Source organism: Coenobita brevimanus, chromosome 29 (genome assembly GCF_032717465.1).
Source record: "Coenobita brevimanus isolate Jiangsu-jjx chromosome 29, ASM3271746v2, whole genome shotgun sequence".
NCBI lineage: Eukaryota > Metazoa > Arthropoda > Malacostraca > Decapoda > Coenobitidae > Coenobita > Coenobita brevimanus.
The window spans coordinates 39,622,587-39,642,900 of record NC_136982.1 but is presented as its reverse complement, the minus strand read 5'-3'; the positions used below and the strand labels follow the sequence as shown (position 1 = coordinate 39,642,900).

Genomic DNA, 20,314 nt, shown 5'->3' with positions numbered 1-20,314 from the left:
CATTCAACACTAGGAAAACCAAAAATATACAGTTTACTAATAGGCAGGTATTGTCTGATTCCTATATTACCTTCAGTGCTACTAAATAATCCCATCTCTAAAAGGATTGAAATTCTCTGTGTTTCACCTAACAATGCCCTCAGTTGGACCTTTCATGTTACATCACTTGCTAAAACCGCTTAAAAGAAACTTGAATTATTATACAGAATCTGCAGTTTCATCACTGACGAGCAGTTAGCTGTAATATGCAAGAGTCATGTGCAATCTCAGCTGCAATATTGCTCACCCTTGTGGAATGGGTGTGGAGAAGTTGCACTAAAACAATTGGACAAAATTCAGAAGACAGCTATTAGAATTACTAATAACCGTACTATTACAAATGAACTACCTTCCCTACAAGTAAGAAGGAATGTTGCCTCTCTTGCATATTTTACGGATAGAGTACTTTTATGGCAAATGCTCAGACGAAGTTGCATCCATTGTGCCACCTGTCCCCACCTTCCCCCAGGCTAAACGGGCATCTGGTAGTGCTCATGACTGGACTGTCACACAGCAAAATTGCAGAACTTTTGCACATCAGAATTCTTTTATTCCCCGAATTGCATCTATTTGGAACTCGCTTCCACAGAGTTGTTTCCCCCTAAACTTAAACTTATTTCTGTTCAAGTCCAACTGTTACAGATTTTTTTTAACGAATGGAAGAGACTTGTAATCTGGTGTCTGGATGGTTTTTATTCTTCTGCTTTTCTTTCCTCTGCTTTGTTACTGTAAAAAAAAAAAAAAAAAAAAGAAAAAGAAAACAAACTGAGACGAGGTTGTAAAGAGAAATTAACACAACATCTTGAGATGAAAAATATGTATATGGTTTTAGTGTCCAGGAAGAGAGAATATCGGAATGGTCCAACAATAGCGGTGCACTTGATATTTACTGCTCGATATCTTTATGTGTGGCTAGAATGGCTCGGTCTCCCGGTGTGGGCGTGGGAGTAGAAAATAATACATGTTTCTGGGATGGCTTGGTCTCCTTATGTGGGCGTCAGAGTAGAAAGTAATATTATGTGTTGCTGAGGTGGCTCAGTTTCCTGGTGTGGGCGTGGGAGTAGGAAATAACGTCATGTGTGTTGCTGGGACGGCTCGATCTCTTACTGTGGCTGTGGGAGTGACAATGAGAGTGGGATATAATATACGAGGCAGAATAGACACTGAAAACGCCGACTGAGCGCGTTCCGGCAACACAAGAGATCGCCCGGCGGAGTGGAGCAGGAAAATGATATATAGACCACACTGTATAAACTCCCAATCTTGAACTTTGTTGTTGTTATTGTTGTTGGCATTATTGTTGTTATTGTTGTAATCCTAGACTCAACTGAACTTGAACACAGAGGACTGTAGGCTGAAGCTGTCCTCCTGCAGTCCACCAACCTTCTTTTCGAGGGACAGGGAGGGAGACGAGGAACATTTATTACACCAGCCAACAGAACCAGCCATTTACACCAGTGCCACCACGGGAAGACTTCCCTCCTACAGCCCACAAACATCTCACAGTTACATTAGAATGAGTGTTAATCCTTTCAGTCCGATGACGTGGTTTATATTCGGTTTTTACTTCCACAGCCAATAGGTCAGAGTGGATGAAGATAGGAGAGGCCTTTGTTCTGCAGTGGACTGACTCAGGCAGGTGATGATGATGACGAAATATACCGCCCAGACGGGTTTATTCAGTTCTGGAGAGACTTTTCGAATGGGAACAGTTCGATACATCAGTCACAATCCTTTCAGTAATTATGGTTTCTCCAAAGTTAGAATATATCGTTCGGTGTTAGCAAGAATGAAATTTAGAATACGTCATCGAACTGAAGGGGTTAAGAGAAAATACGAAACCCAAGGAGCACTCAGGGCGAGCAACATCTGCTGCCTTTAATCGGTGTCAGGGCCCAAACTTTGTCGTAGCCCAGTGACTGGACTTTCAACCAATAAAATTCTTCTCAGAATCGGATTACTTCACCCTTGCCTGAGGCTCAACCTTCCATTAATCAGGTTCAAATCGAATCAAATATCTTTGAGTTGGCCTTGCCCTGTGACCTGAACATAGACCTATTATTAAAAAAAAACATTATTTGACCCTCAATCCTTCCACCAACCTAGGTTCAAATCGGATAAAAATGAAGAGTACTTTTCGCAGACACACAAGCCTAAACACAAAGACACAAACTCACCGAGCAGAATAGTACACCCACCGCGCCACGGAGTGCTTTAGTGTAAGAACACATCATTAGACTGCAAGGGTTAAAAAGAGAGGCCATACTTACTTTACTTGCTCTAGGTATACGGCCGGTGCATGTGCCGGTTGGGGGAAGATGGACGCCCCTGCTCAGCGTAATCCTGGGTCACCCCTGGGCAAGACATAGTACCCGTTACCCCCATCAAAAGGTCGTAAGTGGATGGTTACTAGAGCGTCCCAAGTCTGCATGTTGATAGGATATGGCTGCTTGTTTCTTACCCAGGGGGGGTTATGGACGATGTATTTGCTGTGTGATTTTTTACTTGATCTGATGATATTTAGAGGTCCTGACATTTGACCACTTTTTTCTTTCATTCACGGATAATAGCGACAACAAGGTCAGATACCAATGTGTGGCTTCATGAAAAGTCTCCAATATCTGAGCTGGGTAAATCTCGTTTACCAGGTATTATGGATGTGTTACTCCTCTTCTTTTATCATAACCACACCCAAAGTAAAACAGATTTACAAAGCATCAAGGCTGTAATAACGGCTGTCTTCAAAATGTGGTCCAGAACCAATTCGATTATGGCAACTGCCTTCGCTCATGCATCAACGAAGCTGTGATCTTTGATTAAGAGGAACAAGAGCAAGAGTGGAATGACGTACAACATGCAGCGCGGGGTATTCATGGCTGATAATGAGGATACTTTTCATACTGTTTGCTCAGATGCCCTGATTCGGCGAGATATCCCTCTTGAAGATAATAAATTTCTCATTTCCCAAGGGGCTGATCCACAAGGGAGTTATATGGGCACTGAGGATCGCAAATTCAATTTAGCTGCACAAAAGAGGCATGAAAAGAAAATTTCTCTAAAACGAGCTCATTGGCGACAAGCAGAAGAGGCCTTAGCTGTTGGAGTCACAGGGGAGGCATTCTGTGACAGCAGCAGCACATCGTCGGCTGATGACAATGAAGCCGTTGCTTATGGACCCAACCCAACAAAAGCTCCTCAAATGATAGCCCGAAAGACAGTATTAGTGACCTAGACCTGGCAGCGACTTGGCATCGCGAGGGCCTTTCTGCTCGTAATGCAACAGCAGCCAATGCTGCGAATGCAAAATCCATGGGTCTTGGTCTTGAAAAGGTTCCATCGAAGTGCACGGTCCACCGCTTCCGCCAAAAGGCTCGGTCAGCAGCAGGGACCCATATTACTGGCCGCCTCGTACGCTTCAGCCTCGACCACAGCTCCACTGGGACTCGAAACTACTTCCTGATGTCGGATGCGACCTCAACCCAGTTGACTGGATTGCTATTTTAGTGACTGGAGATGGCGTGAAAGAGCTTTTAGGAGTACCAAACACAATGAGAGGAACAGGGCAGCAATTGGCAAATGCAGTCCTCATGCTTTCACCTCAGCAGGGATTGATAAGATCATAGGCTTGGTATTTGACACGACAACTTGGAACACAAGGCTAGTGCAGGGGGCGTGTATGTGTTTGTGGAAATAAGGCGATCTCTTCTGTGGCTAGCTTGCCGTCATCACGTTCGTGAAATTCTCCTGAAGGATGTCTTTGTCGTGTGCCTAGGAAACCACCTGACCCTGAAATTCTGCTGTTCAAGAGATGCAAGGAGGCTTGACCATCAATGAGCCACTGTCATTTGGATACGTTTGACGGTGATTCAGTTGCTACAGCCTTCATTAATGTTAATGCCTGCCTCTCACAAATGCGACTCGTATTGGATTTTCTGCGCAATGTCCTGAGAACCGGAAACCATTCTCGAGAGGATTATTAAGAGCTACTTCGATTGAGTCTCCTGTACCTCGGGGGAGACTTAGGACACTACAGGCTTTTGGCCCCAGGAGCATGTCATCAGGACAGATTGATGGCAAAAGCTATATAGAGCGTGATGATAGCACTATTTCAGTCTTAGTTCTCCAAACTCAGTCACCAAGAGTGGCAGGAAGTGCACTGTGTGGCCCACTTCGTGAGTCTCGTATACGTACGTCACTGGCACGAGGCTTTTGTCGCCATCAAAGCACCTAAAAAAGACGTCAGCCTTTGTAAAGTACTGTGCCAATACTCTGACAAGGACATTGGTAACATACAGTAGCTTACCAAGCTATGCTCCGTCACATGTGGTATATCTTGGAAGACATTATCTGTCTTTTACTGCTTGCCAACAGAGTTAATGACGATTAGAAACGTGAAATGACGGCCAATCTGAATAAGAGCCCAGTGAAAGGCCTGAAGCAGGTTCATAGCAAAGGGCTCCAATTGGCTGGCCTTCTTAGTCCATGGGTGACGAGCCTGTCCACCAAACTGTTCTAATCTCTCCAGGTTGAGCCCATGTTCCTTGCCAGAGGCCCTTCAACATGGCACTCTGACGGTAACTTCCGTCATGCAAAGAAACGTGCAGAAGACCTGAAGGTGGTAAAGGATGCAGCAGAGAGAGGCATCACCCTCACTGAGAAATTCCCAAACAAACCTCTATGCCGTGATGAAGAAGGCCTCCAGTTCCTCCTACGTACTGTCCACTTCCACCAACAGACTGTAAGAAGGAAGGGAATGATGGCAGACCTCATGAAGCAGATGTTTTTTGTAAAATGCATTGATGCTAAGATGATATTGACGACTTTTGTTTATTTTATTCATTTTTGAGAGTGTCACTTGTTCCAGTAAGTTTCGGTAGGCCAACTTATGAAATAAAGTATTGTGTTATTTAAATGTCAGTAGCAGTTGTTTCATTGGCTAACACTGAAAATATTAAATGAAGTATTCAATCGTTGGGACCTTTAATTAACCGTCAGTCTTTCTGAAATTTTGTATGAAGATTTTTGATGCACGACACCAGCGGGGCACAACACGAGCAAGATTGCATCTCGATATTTTTTTCTCCACCCTTACGTTTTGGGACACCCTAATGGTTACCATCGTCCCGAGAGGTACTAGGCCGGGGGCAGTGACTTGGCCTACCGTGGAAATAACGTGGGGCCAAGGCCCCGGAACTGACCATGCACAACACTCCCAGGCAGGGAAGTCATTCATATTTACCAAGTACTCAAAGTCAGGGCTGAGTCTACTACTCATACATATCTCCTATACACAGCTCATCCTCTTGGGAGCTACAGTATGCCTCCTCCTTTTTCCCAGCACCTCGCCAAACGGAAAGACCCTGTTAACACCTTAGCGAGGCTCCGTCTGCCACAGGAAGGTATCTGCTTGTTGTGGTCGATGGGTCTGATCGGCCAGGCAGATGGGGGTAGAGCAACAATTACAGCTTCACTTGCTAGATGAAAGATATACGTATCAGTGACATTCTCCCCTACAGGATCTCTCTGACGTCATCCAGGACCAGTGTGTGTTTACGAAACTGGTAGTGGTGTGGAGGTGACGGTGATTTCGATTACACCACCTGACTTCACCTTCATCCTGCAGCGATGGAAGCAGTCAACACCTTCATTAAAAGAATAACAGGTGAGTTCACACACACACACACACACACACACACACACACACACACACACACACACACACACACACACACACACACCATGAGTGATGAGACGAGTGGGGACGGAGTGGGATGGAGTGAGGGAGGGTAAGGTCAGGGTACTATAACCTCTGGAGGATGGCAGGTCACACCTCACCTCAGTAAAACCATTTGACACTGCTCAGAAGGAAATGATGATGCTCAAGTTCAGTCAGACTTAAAAGCATTAAAATTAGATTTTCTCTTAATATCAATATGAATGTTTATGATTTTTTATAAAGGATATTCCAGATATTTTTTACAACTTCTCCTACAGTATACAGCAAATATGATTTGCAGACACATAAAAAAATTAATATCCCATGATAGTGTACCATAGAATTAACGTAGATGAGGAAAATATCACTAGAAATATGATTTTCAATGTCTTGAGGATCTCATTTCTGAAACGTTCTCATCGACCTCTTGGTGTTAGTACATTATACTGAAAATTATTTTCAAGGTCCCTGTCAGCCAGTCTAAGCGCACGAAAGGCTGCATTCAGGAAGGAGGAAATTTGTTCTGCCTGATAAAATGTATTAAATCGGTTTATAGTGATGTACTGATATTTTCCGTGATAGTATTATTGTTGTGTGAAGTGAATGTTGTGTTAGAGTTGTGGTATTATCGGGGTGATGTTTTCGGTACTGACAGCCAATGTTTCAGTGTCCTTATTCTCTTATTAGGATGGCACAGTGTAACATACGTGTGTGTGTGTGTGTGTGTGTGTGTGTGTGTGTGTGAGGGTGCCACTAATATGATACGCGTATTAACTCCACAGGATGGGTGCCAGCTCGGGTAGTCCTGGGCTCCATGGCGTGGCTGGGGTTCATCAACCTGTTCCTGGTGCGAGTCAACCTGTGGGGGTGGGGGTGGGTAAACTGGGGTAGAGTATTAACAACATCTAATACCAACAGGCTGGTTGCCAGCCAGGGTGGCTCTGGGCGCCATGGCGTGGCTGGGGTTCATCAACCTGTACATGGTGCGAATCAATCTGTCCGTCATCATCGTTGCCATGGTTGGACGCAACACATCCGATGCCACCCACTCCTACTGCCACAACATTACAGGTAGCCTAGGCTAGGCCTACTGTCACTATTACAGGTAGCCTAGGCTAGGCCTACTACCACAACATTACAGGTAGCCTAGGCTTGGCCTACTGCCACAACATTACAGGTAGCCAGGCTAGGCCTACTGTCACTACTGCAGATAGCCAGGCTAGGCCTACTGCCACAACATTACAGGTAACCTAGGCTAGGCCTACTGTCACTATTACAGATAGCCAGGCTAGGCCTACTGCCAAAACATTACAGGTAGCCTAAGCTAGGCCTACTGCCACAACATTACAGGTAGCCTAAGCTAGGCCTATTGCCACTATCACAGGTAGCCTAGGCTAGGCCTATTGTCACTATTAAAGGTAGCCAGGTTAGGCCTACTGCCACAACATTACAGGTAGCCTAGGCTAATCCTACTGTCACTATTACAGGTAGCCAGTTTAAGCCTGAACCACCCACACTTTCTGCGACAATATTGTTCTCATAGAGAGGGTAGCTCATTTAGTCCTCACCAGCTCGGGTTTAGGTTAAAGTTGTGTTTACGTTACGGCTAAACTGTCAATAATAAAACAGAACAATGACAATAAACAGCATTCACAGCAGGACGTTATAACTTTTTAATAAATACTGCTCCTCCGAAATATTTCTGAAATCAGAGCATATGTAATCATCCCTACATTTAGGTACAGACTATGGCATTTTACACACACACACACACACACACACACACACACACACACACACACACACACACACACACACTGACCCCCTCGGCTGTACTAATGTAATGGTGTGTACTGTTGTGTTGCAGGTGGCGATGTGGGTGAGAACCAGTCGGACACCACCACCACCACAGGAGCCCTTCAGGTGACACTGCCACCAGCTACATTACACATTAACCATCACATAACAGCACCACCAAACTTGCTTCTCTTGATGTTTAGCACACACACACACACACACACACACACACACACACACACACACACATATATATATATATATATATATGGCTGTGCAAACCATTTTTCACGTATTCGGAATCTGTTGCTAATTTAATGAGGGCTGGTGTATCATTCTATGTGATTTCCTTTCTGTTGACAGTGCTGCTTGTCCCAGTCATTAGTTCCAGCCATTGTTAACTGTTCATTGACTCTCTCCCTGTCCTTCGGTGCTGTCATTGGTCGGCTATTGTAACGGGTGTTGCAGCAGGGAGAGTTCGACTGGAGTGAGATTATCCAGGGTCTGGTGCTGGGCAGCTTCAGCTACGGATATGCTCTGACGCAGGTCACGTCAGGTCCACAGCAAGTCCTCTCGTTTCACTCTTAAGGAACTGTGACAACAAGTCAGGACAAAATGTCTCTTGGATATAAATGTGGTCATGAGTACCAGTAACTGCAATTGCATATAATGTTAATATTTATGTACAATAATCTTCATAACAGTGCTTGTGTGGATGGATTGTGAATGTGTGTGTGTGTGTGTGTGTGTGTGTGTGTGTGTGTGTGTGTGTGTGTGTGTGTGTGTGTGTGTGTGTGTTGCAGGTGGTGGGTGGTCGGCTGGCGGAGATGTATGGTGTGAAGTGGGTGTTTGGTGGTTCCATCCTGGCGGGGGGCGTGAGCAACCTGCTGTCTCCGGCGGCTGCCAGACTCCACTACGGGGCCCTTATCGCACTCAGGGTGTTGCAGGGCCTCTGTCAGGTTAGTCCTTCCCCTCGACTTCATTGTACCACCTACACAGACGTATTTATGTTATGACAAACATGTCTATTGACTGTGTGCCTTCCGTCCCGCCAAGGAATCGTAATAGTAGGGTAAAGAAACGAATGTTGTGAACTAACGAATTGCTGGGATGAAGCGAAATGCTGGTTGGGCTGTGGGGTTAGGGTAGGAAAATATAGTATACATTCTAAAAATGAGTGTTTTGCATTTCTCACCACCCTCGACTTTTCCGTGAGTCCACCATGAGGTCACAGTTCATTTAAAGCAGACATTAAAAAGGTTAGGGGTATAGGGATATAATAAGTGGAGAGAATTATACTCTAGAAATACATGAAATTTAATACTTACATATATCTGTTAGACAATGCTGGACAGATTTAGCCAGATGCAGCCACAAGACAGAGGGAGTGAGCTAGACTAATAGGTAATTATGTATAAAGAGTGAGAGAGGAAATAAAGGCCTTCACTGATAGGTAATGACAAGCCTTCACACAAATTCTGGCGCCTGTGTAGGAGTAGTTTGTGATAACCACTAACCAGAGTAGTTATTGCCCTGTCGTATTTCATTGGTGACCCAAAGCTCTTAATTACATTTGTGATTAGCTCTGTTAAATTCAATGGTTTTATTTACCCCGTTGACCTGGGCACCAATCTGTGTACAATTTCGAGTGAAGTTAGGTAGGTATACATAATTACTGGATGTGAGCAGGTCAACCAAGGCAGAGAGTTATCCTAAGAGAGTAATTTACGGTGGTGTATCGTAAGTTTGAAGTAACAGTATATCTTTAACATCAGTAAACCTGGGTAGGTAACGCAGATATCGCTGATACTACCAAGAAAATTACCGGTGTTTACATACAAGGTGGGAATTATGTATAAAGTATGGAAGAATGGTAGCGTATGGTAGGCTGGACGAATTATAACGAAGGGTATAGATAAACTACGAAATGAACAGAATATGACGTCTATTAAATGTAAAGATATAATACTGTAGGTAGTAATTTTAAATTCAATAATTATACGCAGATTAAATTATAAGAACATGAGAGGATTATTGCAATAGGCCAGTAGCTCGTACAAGAGTGACTAGACGACTAGAAAAAGACAAGGATAGTAAAGAAGGACGTGGAGGAAGTGTATTGCCGGGTGTACGTTGCCTGTATCGTTGCCATGAAGGTCGAATAACAAACGACTCTGCAGATCTCGCAACACTTCCTCCAGAGCAATTTATTTACACGTTACACTTCAGTATCCTGCCATTTATTACTGAGGGAAACTATTTCCATATTAAGCCGGTAATAATAACATATCAGTGAATACTAACACGTGATATACTTTAATAAATCACTGACAAAAAGGAGCTACGAAGTCTACGGTGCGGTGATACGCTAAATAAGATGTCTGCTCTCTCACTCGTTTAGTCAGGCTTGATGTTTGGGAATAATTTTTGTGTACTGATGTCTTTCTCATTTTTAAAACAATCAGTAAGAGGTGCAGTATTACAGGTTTAACATCGATAGAGCAAATACAGTAAGGAAATGTATTACACTTATATTAATATAAATAATTACTGTCCGGGCGTAAAATTTCCATCACTTCATCTTTAATACTGAGTTAAATCATGAGATTAACATTATTATATCATGCTAGTCTCGAAGAAGCGGTATGGAAAGGATGTAGAGCCATTGTATTCATATTTTAACACATGGGTGACATAAACTGCTACAGGACGAAAATCTGGGCCAAGTTAGAGTAAAAGGAGTGTAGGTTATGTTACTGCCTTCTGGATGCGAACCCGGTTGACTGCAGGCTGAAGTTTTCCATCTCCTGCAGTCCACCGTCCTCTCGGGGTATGGGGATGGGGTTAAGGGACATGGAGGCAATAGATCCGCCATTCATATCGGTGCCACAGCGTGAAGGCGCCCCTGCTAACGCGTGAAGGTATTGGTTGAATGTATTGCCTTATAGTAGTGACACTGGTAACTGGTAACCTGTAACCGGTAACTGGTAACTGGGTGTGTTCTGGTACTTAGGCTGTGTCGTGGCCCAGTATGTATGTCTGTTTGGCCCAGTGGATCCCGCCCGTGGAACGACCTCGCTTCATCGCATACGTCGTCTTCGGTAACCCTCTTGACCTCGTTTTACTCTGTTTCATGTCTGCTTCACCCTGTTACATGTGCAGTTTGGTACATGCCTCTGTTACATGTACTTGTTTCACTCTGATACATGTCCCTGCTTCACTCTGGTATATGTGTACTATTTTACATGTCCTTGTTCCACTCTGGTGCATGTTCCCCCTCTACTACACTGTTACATGTCCCTGCATCACTGTTACATGTCCCTGCATCACTGTTACATGTCCCTGCATCACAGTCACATGTCCCTGCTTCACTGTTACATGTCCCTGCATCACTGTTACATGTCCCTGCATCACTGTTACATGTCCCTGCATCACTGTTACATGTCCCTGCTTCACCGTTATATGTCCCTGCTTCACTGTTGCATGTCCTTGCTTCACTCTCACGTGTCCCTGCTTCACTCTCTACTTCATTCTCTGCTTCAATCTGTTACATGTCCCTGCTTCACTGTTGCATGTCCCTGCTTCACTGTTGCATGTCCTTGCTTCACTCTCACGTGTCCCTGCTTCACTCTCTACTTCATTCTCTGCTTCAATCTGATACATGTCCCTGCTTCACTCTGTCACGTGTCCCTGCTTCACTCTCTGCTTCACTCTGTTACATGTCCCTGCTTCACTCTGTCACGTGTCCCTGCTTCACTCTCTGCTTCACTCTGTTACATGTCCCTGCTTCACTCTGTCACGTGTCCCTGCTTCACTCTCTGCTTCACTCTGTCACGTGTCCCTGCTTCACTCTGTTACGTGTCCCTGCTTCACTCTCTGCTTCACTCTGTTACATGTCCCTGTTTCACTCTCTCGCATGTTTGTTTTTCCTTGGACTTCTGCATTAAGCATCTAAGTTTTAGTGTGTGTGTGTGTGTGTGTGTGTGTGTGTGTGTGTGTGTGTGTGTGTGTGTGTGTGTGTGTTTAACTGTGACTTTTCGACAAGCCTCTAAGATATGACTCTAATAACTTTTTTTTCTAGTCTCTAATATGTACGGACGCCTGGTGGCCTAGTGGGTGAAGGCTCTCCAGCTGGATGGGTCCGTAGGGGTTTGCATCCAAGAGAGTTTTGGGGTTTATTGCTCACATAATGCCACTCAGGGATGTACGAGGCTGGTCACCCACACCTTAAATGTCAGGACTGAGAACCCTATCCCCGGACCCTACACTCCTGGTGGGGCAGGAAAGGATTGACTGATGTCTATTTATCTGTCTGTCTATTTAACTGTCTCTCTGTCTTCTTTGAATTGTCATACGCCTTAATCCTCTAAAGGATGTCCAGAAACAGATCACCTCCACGTCACCCTGTCCACTGCCATTTGGATGCCATCTCTCGAACTCACACACACCCCTCTCTCACATGCCTCTTCACTCCACCTCATCTTGTATATCTGCCTCCCTCTCTTTCCCTCCACCTCACTCACATACACTCTAGTCAGTCTCTCAGTCTCCATTCTCTCCACGGCAATGACCTCTTGTTACGCTGCCACAGTATTGTTAGTGTAATCAGTCCATTCTTTCCACATGCCCAAACCATCTCAAAGGATTTCTCTTAACGCCTCCAATCACACCCACTTCAGAATAGAAGCATTAACATATTTTTATGATTTTATTTCTGTTTACGTGTTTATGTATTTATTTATTTATTATTTTTTATGTCAGGTTCAACACTGGGTACGGCCATAACTCTGCCTCTGATGGGCCTGATAGTGGACGCTCTGGGATGGGCCGCCGCCTTCTACATCTCCGGGGCGTTGTCTGTGGTGTGGTGTGTCGTGTGGGCCCTCTTCATGCACAGCACCCCGGCTCAGCACCCTAGGTAGTGTTAGGTGATAGGGTAGGTGTTAGCAGCAGCAGCTGCACCGAATTCTTTATTATTTTCATCGCTGTTGTCGCTGTAATCATCTCTATCATCATCATCATCATCGTCACCATTATCATCATCCTTGTCATAAGTCTCATCTACTTTATCATCATCGTCGTCGTCGTCGTCATTTTCATCGTAAATCATCACCATTATTATTACCATCATGGTCATCACCATTATCATTCCCATTATCATTGTCATTATCATCGTTATCATTATCATCATCATTATTATCATCCCCATTATTATCATCATCATTTATCTGTCTGTTGGCCAGCTCCATCCTGCCCTTATTATTAGTCACGTTTACTTTCATTCATAATTGTTTAATTGTGCGAGGCACTTCTACCCTTCTGAATTACCAGATTCCAACCAAACTTGGACACAATGACCAGTCTGTGACCTAGCTGTGTTCGCATGGTTTTGGTTGCTAGGTAACTACTCGTTGCCTAACAACTGCCGAAAACCCGCTGTTTTTCGTACTTTTACGTTTCGAGCTGTAGAAGCATTACTAATGGGCGAACAAAGCTCTGACTTCTTTAGGCGCAATCTTGAGGTCATTCCCTATTGGAAGTGTGTCATCCATTTGTACCCTCTCCTCTAGTGTTCGAGTGGCAACGCTGCTCCCCAGTGGCTCAGTGGAATTGAATGAAAGTTTGCATGCTTATAGACACTGACTAGTACTGCAACTTTCTTTTGTACACTTATGTGCTACATTGACCAGGTCAGGGGTCTAGGGTCATCAAATGCGAAAACGGTGAAAATAGCTAAAATCACGACTGTTCTCGCGCAGAATGCTCAGGCTTTAAGGATTATTATGCCAGGGCCATGATTCTTGGGTGGAATGTTGCATTAGAGTACCTCCATACAGCAGTGACATTCAGTGTCGACACTCACTTCTAGTCACTGGCAGCGCCATCTAGAAGTCATACCTTTGGTGGGTCAATCCGCGAATTTTAAGTTTTCTAGCTTCACAGTAAGAGGATGGAATTGAATGAAACTTTGCATGCATATAAACGTTAATGAGTTTTATAAGTGTGCTTCGTACATGCTTGACTTATATCCGCCAGGTCAGGGGTCAAAGGTCATCAAGTGCAGAAAAATGAAAGCACTAAAAATTACTGCCTTGCTCGGCGAAATGCTAAGACTCCAAAGATTAAACCCTGGCCATTGTTCTTGGATGGAATGTTGCACAGGAGAACCTCCACATAGAAATGACTTCCGTTCGCTGAAAAAGCTTGGTCCGCTTAGAGCTGACCATCGTTGCCTATCAGCTTGTCCTTCTATAGCCAGAGGCCTTAATCCCGTGAGGGGTGGCCACAAGCATATCACCTCCATGTCGCACTGTCCCCCACCATTTCGTTGCCCTTCCACCACTTCACACACCCCTCTCTCACATACCGCTCCACTTCATCCCTACATCCTCTGTCTCCCCCTCCCCCACCCCCTCCACCTCACTCACATTCACCCTCCACGTTAGACTCTCGCTCTCCATCCTCCCCACATGGCCAAACCACCTCAGTGTATTTCTCCTAAGTCTATCTATCACATCCAACTGACACCACAACGTTCTTTCACTTTCTCATTTGTCAGTCTGTCTCTCCATGTAACTCCACATGTTCTTCTCAAATAACTCATTTCCACTGCTCTCACTCTTAACTTGTGTTCTTTCAACAAGGTCCGAACTTTGCTTCCACATGTTAGAGTAGGTATCACTATCCTGTCGTGCAGTGACTTTTTTACTTCCATGCTCACTTCCCTATTTCTTATGCTTTCAAAGAACCAGCAACCTTTCTTCCCTGTTGTACCCTTCCAAGCACTGCATCCTCTAAACCAGGGGTCGGGGAAGATTTTTAGGGTATTACCCAAAAGTTTATTTGAGTAAAAGGAAATTACCCCCAGACGTCAGAGTAAACAAAAACCAGCCAATTAAGTGTACACATGTGTCAATACTACGGCGGCTAAGCAACAGATATGATACATGATACATCGTTTTACATCTTGTTCATTAAAACTTACATCATTTATGTGAAGAATCAGTAGTACTATAATTATACCGTATGCATTTCCTCTCATACCGCACGCATTACCTCCAAAAATTTTAGATTTACCTCCTTTGGGGTAATTTACCCCTGTTGCCCGACCCCTATTCTAAACTTCCATTCTTACTCGTCACACTACCCAGTTACTTAAATGCACTCACATTTTCCATCATCATCATCATCGTCGTCATCATCATCGTCGTCGTCATTGTTATTCTCATCATCATTATCATCACAATTATTATCATCATTATCATCGTTGCCATTATCATCTCTATTATCATCATTATCATCTCCATCATTATTATCATCAGCGTCGTCATGATGATGAGGATGACGATGTCGATCATTTTCCAGGATCAGCCCTGAGGAGCTTCAGTACATAGAGTCCGCCATCAGGACCTCCGGCACCAGCAGGATGGGGACGCCTCGGGTGCCCTGGCGACGCATACTCACAAGTCTGCCTGTGTGGGCCATCATCGTCTGCGACGTGGGACCCTCATGGGGCTTCGTATTCTTCTTCAGCCAGCTCCCGACTTTCATGAAAAACATCCTCGGCTTCTCCATCAGAGAGGTTGCAATTCACTGATCTCTTCAGGCTTTTGATGTTTATTTTGTGTTCTTGTTACCTACGGACTGAGCCTGTAAGGGTCTGTGTCAGAGAGGTGGCTGGAATTTAGTGTGCACATGATGCCACTCAGGGAATAGGGAGGCTGGTCATCCTCGCTATAAATACTGGGACCGAGCAACCTAACCTCGGATTCCTACGCTCCTGATGGGGGAAAAAAAGTAATGGATGATGGATGGATTGTTACTCCACAAAGATTTTATTTAACTCAAGAAACACCCTGTACTGAAGGGGTTAATGATGGTTGTAAGTAATCAGTGATAATTTGAATCTCAATTAATTTGACATCCCAGACAGGTAAAGGAGTTTCTGACCACGACTGTACTGTGATGAGCAAAAGTTCGCTGATAATGTCCTGCCAGGGTTGTGTTCACGAACGATTCTCATTTCATTCATAATGTCAGAGTATCCTTCCCTACGCTTTTGTGCCGTGGGCTTCATATTACCATTCATTCCATCTCTCTCTCTCTCTCTCTCTCTCTCTCTCTCTCTCTCTCTCTCTCTCTCTCTCTCTCTCTCTCTCTCTCTCTCTCTCTCTCTCTCTCTCTCTCTCCCTACCTACCTACCTACCTACTTACTGACCTACCTACCTGCCTGCCTACCTTCCTAGCTGTCAATCTATCTACATATCTGTCTGTCTACAATACAAATCACACCAGTCCAGCCGGTATGGAAATATCTGTCAATATCCACTATAACAGGACTAATATCTCCTTGTGGCCAGAACGGAGCCATCTCAGCTCTGCCCTTCCTCTGCCGATACGTTGGGGCAGTTGTCATGTCCTCCCTGGCCAGCTGGGTGATGGCAAAGGGACATCTCTCTATCCTCAACACACGCAGAGTCTTCAGCGTTATTGGTGAGTGGCAGCGATGTAGGGTTGACAGTTTTAGTATTTGTGTTGAGTTGGAGGAAAGGCAGCCAAATTGCGGGGGACAGGGTGACGTGGAGACAGTGAGACTGTGGCTACCCCTGACAGGATTAAGACGTCTGGGTATATATATATATATATATATATATATATATATATATATATATATATCTTGTGCCGTAGTACTTGTCGTTGCCCCAAGCTCATCCTGAATGTGAACCCGGTGGACTGCGGGCTGAAGTTACCCTCTTTTCTCCACTCCATCCTTCGTCTTTCAGGCCCTATGCATCCCCGAGGGTGCCACAGGAAATGATTGATTGATTGATATATATATATATATATATATATATATATATATATATATATATATATATATATATATATATATATATATATATATATATATATATATATATATATATATATATATATATATATATATACTTATATGTGTGTGTGTGTGTGTGTTGAGAGAGAGAGAGAGAGTGCTGGAGTGGGACGCCTTTACGTGGTGGAGCAGGTATAACTAGGTGGCTCTGCTGAATAACTATGCAAACGTCCCGTACCTCCTACCCGCCCCCTGAAAGACGAAGGATGGAGTGGAGAAAAGAGGGTAACTTCAGCCCGCAGTCCACCGGGTTCACATTCAGGATGAGCTTGGGGCAACGACAAGTACTACGGCACAAGAATGTTTCAACTTAATGCCCATTGATTGATGAGGGTCCTTAAGATAGGTGATTAATTTCTAAGCCTCAGTCGTCCCTTAAAATGCGACATGCAGCAGTCGATGTTACACCCAGGTCCTTTATTTTGCAGCTGGGCAAACAGAGACAAAGATAGTGTTTGACAGCTGCACCTGGAGACATGCTTATCTAGGAAGATTTTTTTTTTTCTTTTATCATTGCAGTTTTAACAATTTCACTTTTTTTCTTAGTAGCCATCTTGAAATTTTTACGCTGGCGAGTTTTTGATACCATTCGGGAAATATCAAGTAGTCTGAGAAATGATCTGCTGTTTGACAAGATACGGGTTCCATTCCAGTGTTGATGGTGTTGCGTGTTGTGTTGTATTGATGGTGGTGCATGGTATGTTGTGTTAGTGCCGGCAGTGTTGATGGTGGTGCGTGGTGAGTTGTTACAGCCTCATTCTGTTGTTTTGCAGCATTGTTGATGATGCTACTTGTTGTGTTGTGTTGCAGCCATGTTAATACCTGCGGTGATGGCGGTGATGTGTGTTGAATCGTATATCGCCTTGTTAGTGCTGGTAGTGTTGGTGATGGTGTGTGTTGTGTTGTATTGCTCCCATGTTTGTGGCGGCAGTGTTGACGATGATGCATGTTGAGTTGCATTGTAGCAGTGTTATGGTGTTGCATGTCGTGTTGTGTTGCAGCCATATTAGTGCCGGTGGTGTTGATGGTGGTTCATAGTGAGATGTCTTGCAGCATTGTTAATGAAGGTGCTGCATGCTGTGTTGTGCTGCAGCCATGTCGGTGCCGACGGTGTTGATAGTGATGCTGTTGTGTTGTGTTGCAGCAGTGGTGATGGTGGTGCTGTTGAGATGTATTGCAACAGTGTTAGTGATGGTGTTGCATGTTGTGTTGCAGGCATGATAGTGCCGGCAGCGTTGATGGTGGTGCTGATCCAAGTCGGGTGTGACTGGAGGGCCACCATCGCCATCTTCTGCATCGCCCTCTTCTTCAACGGCGCCGTCAGCAGTGCCCACCTCGTCAACATTACGGACATCACCCCAAACTTCGCAGGTAACCCAGAATCGTCGTATCCTGGGGCTAGGAAAATTGCTTTACCCTTTTCATATTATCCTGGCCAATTTCCATGGGGTTAGGAGGGTTACTATCTGCTTTTCATTCTAACATGGCCCTAAATTGCCATGTTGCCGTCACTAGAGGCCTCATTCTCTTGGGATTAGGAAGATTACTCGTTTCACTTTAACTTGGCCTAAAATTCCCATCTCTCCATCTTGAATGCTGAGTGGTAAGATCAGACTAGCAGCTAACAATATAATATGATGCCGTTCAAGAAGTCTGATGGAAAAGATGCTGAGTTGCAGTGTTGTCTTTAGCTGTCATTGAGCTACGTGAAACAAGATACAAAGTATGAGAATATGGGCCAGGTTAAGATGAAAGAATTATTAGCTGTTGCTCCTTAACCTGTCCCTGAACTTCGTCATTTTAGAGCTTATATCAGGTAGTTCAGTGGCAGAAAAAGATGAAGGACCAGAGCAAGTGTCAGACAGGATCCACAGCACCACCACCGACGCTGGATTTGTGGGGTTCAGTTAGAAAACATAAAAATCAGATAAAAGGCTCATACTCGTAAAAAAAAAAAAAAAAAAAACTCATGTAGCCTCCTACAGGGACGGTGTTCGGCCTCACCAACACCGCCTTCAGCATCATGGCCTTCATCGCACCGGTGGTGATGGGCATCATCACTGACGGACAGGTAGGGCTCGGGGGGGTCATACCTGCTTGTGGGGCGTGTGCCTTATCACATTACATCACACACTCACTTCTACTGCGGCAGTGAATATAATTTCTCTCTCTCTCTCTCTCTCTCTCTCTATTTGACCGCACGGGAGTCGTCATCCCCAAATTTTAAGTCTCATGTATGGAGCACCTTTGAGTATAAAATATGATTAGACTGCATACCACATTACAGGTAGTCATCAGCAATGAGAAAGACAGACAGAGCCCATTTCATACCCGAGTCTCACAGATAAAACGAGCGCCAGTAATTTAATCCTTTCTTTCCCTCTGCGGTATCAGTCTTCAGAACAAGTTATGCGAAAAAAACAGAATGCCAAGTTTAGCTCAGGCTTCAGATATCATGGGCTGCTCATCTACTGGGTGTGAAGAGTTTTATCTTGGTCTGTCTGTCTATCTATTGCCAAACGCATTAATCCCATAAGGGGTGGCCATAAACAAATCGCCTCCATGTCGCCCTGTCCCCTGCCATTGACTGCCCTGCTCCCAGCTCACACCCCCCTCTGTCATATACCTCTCCACTCCATCCCTTCATCTCATCCTGGTAAATAAGAGGTTACACTGATTACTGATTATCCTGTTAGTGAAGATAAAACAGGTAATTGGTAAATAAGAGGTTACACTGATTACTGATTATCCGGTTAGTGAAGGTAATAACAGGTAATTGGTAAATAAGGTTACACTGATTACTGATTATCCAGTTAGTGAAAGTAATAACAGGTAACTGGTAAATAAGGTTACACTGATTACTGATTATCCGGTTAGTGAAGGTAATAACAGGTAATTGGTAAATAAGGTTACACTGATTACTGATTATCCAGTTAATGATGGTAATAACAGGTAATTGGTAAATAAGGTTACACTGATTACTGATTATCCGGTTAGTGAAGGTAATAACAGGTAATTGGTAAATAAGGTTACACTGATTACTCATTATCCAGTTAATGATGGTAATAACAGGTAAAAGGTAAATAAGGTTACACTGATTACTGATTATCCGGTTAGTGAAGGTAATAACAGTCTGCTTCACTGTTCTCTTGTCTTTTACTTGCTGTACTAATGCTTTCATCTCCCTCTTTCACATCTATTTAGTGAAGAACGATTTTAGTCTCAGTGTATTATCCCTTATCTGATCAAGTGCTAGACCTGATTAATTTCTAAAGAACACGTCTTGGCCAGTGTACAGACAAAGAAAAAATGTATCTGACAGAAGATGTTAAGATGTTTTGTTTTTGTAATCTATATTTATGATACTGGAGGGGGACACCACAATGCGTAGAGGGGAACTGACATAACAGGATGGCTCTTTACTTCCTGTACCCAACAAAAAGAGCATGGTGAACCGCACGAGGGAGGTTGCTTCAGGCGGCAGTTCAGTGGGTTCAGATCCAGATGAACTTGGGCTCAAACAGTAACAATCTACGTTTATAACTGCATCTTCTTGTGTGTGTGTGTGTGTGTGTGTGTGTGTATGTGTGTGTGTGTTTAAAATGATACTGATGTATGTGTGTGTGTGTGTGCAGCAAACCCTGGACCAGTGGAAGAAGGTGTTCTGGGTGTGCGTGCCCACGAATGTCCTGACGGTGCTCTTCTTCCTGGCCTTCGCCTCAGGCACCGTACAGCCCTGGAACTACCACCCCGAGGAAACCACAGACCCCGCAGCCACCACCATGATCACCACCAACAACCCGGATGAGACGGAGGAGAACATGAAGGAACAGTTAACGCCTCTCCACCGTAACACGGAAGACAAGTAA

At 44.3% G+C, this 20,314-nt stretch overlaps 1 protein-coding gene across 1 annotated transcript; it reads left to right on the top strand.

Moving 5' to 3' along the window:
- The first annotated feature begins 5,652 nt into the window (after nucleotides 1–5,652).
- LOC145395010 (sialin-like) lies at nucleotides 5,653–20,314 on the top strand. The gene is made up of 12 exons (XM_080268755.1): nucleotides 5,653–5,701; nucleotides 6,674–6,826; nucleotides 7,623–7,678; nucleotides 8,021–8,098; nucleotides 8,356–8,511; nucleotides 10,566–10,653; nucleotides 12,314–12,470; nucleotides 14,918–15,134; nucleotides 15,913–16,045; nucleotides 17,661–17,816; nucleotides 18,431–18,516; nucleotides 20,081–20,314. Exons 1-12 carry the CDS (start codon nucleotides 5,665–5,667, stop codon nucleotides 20,312–20,314), a joined length of 1,551 nt encoding a protein of 516 aa, XP_080124881.1. The 5' UTR covers nucleotides 5,653–5,664.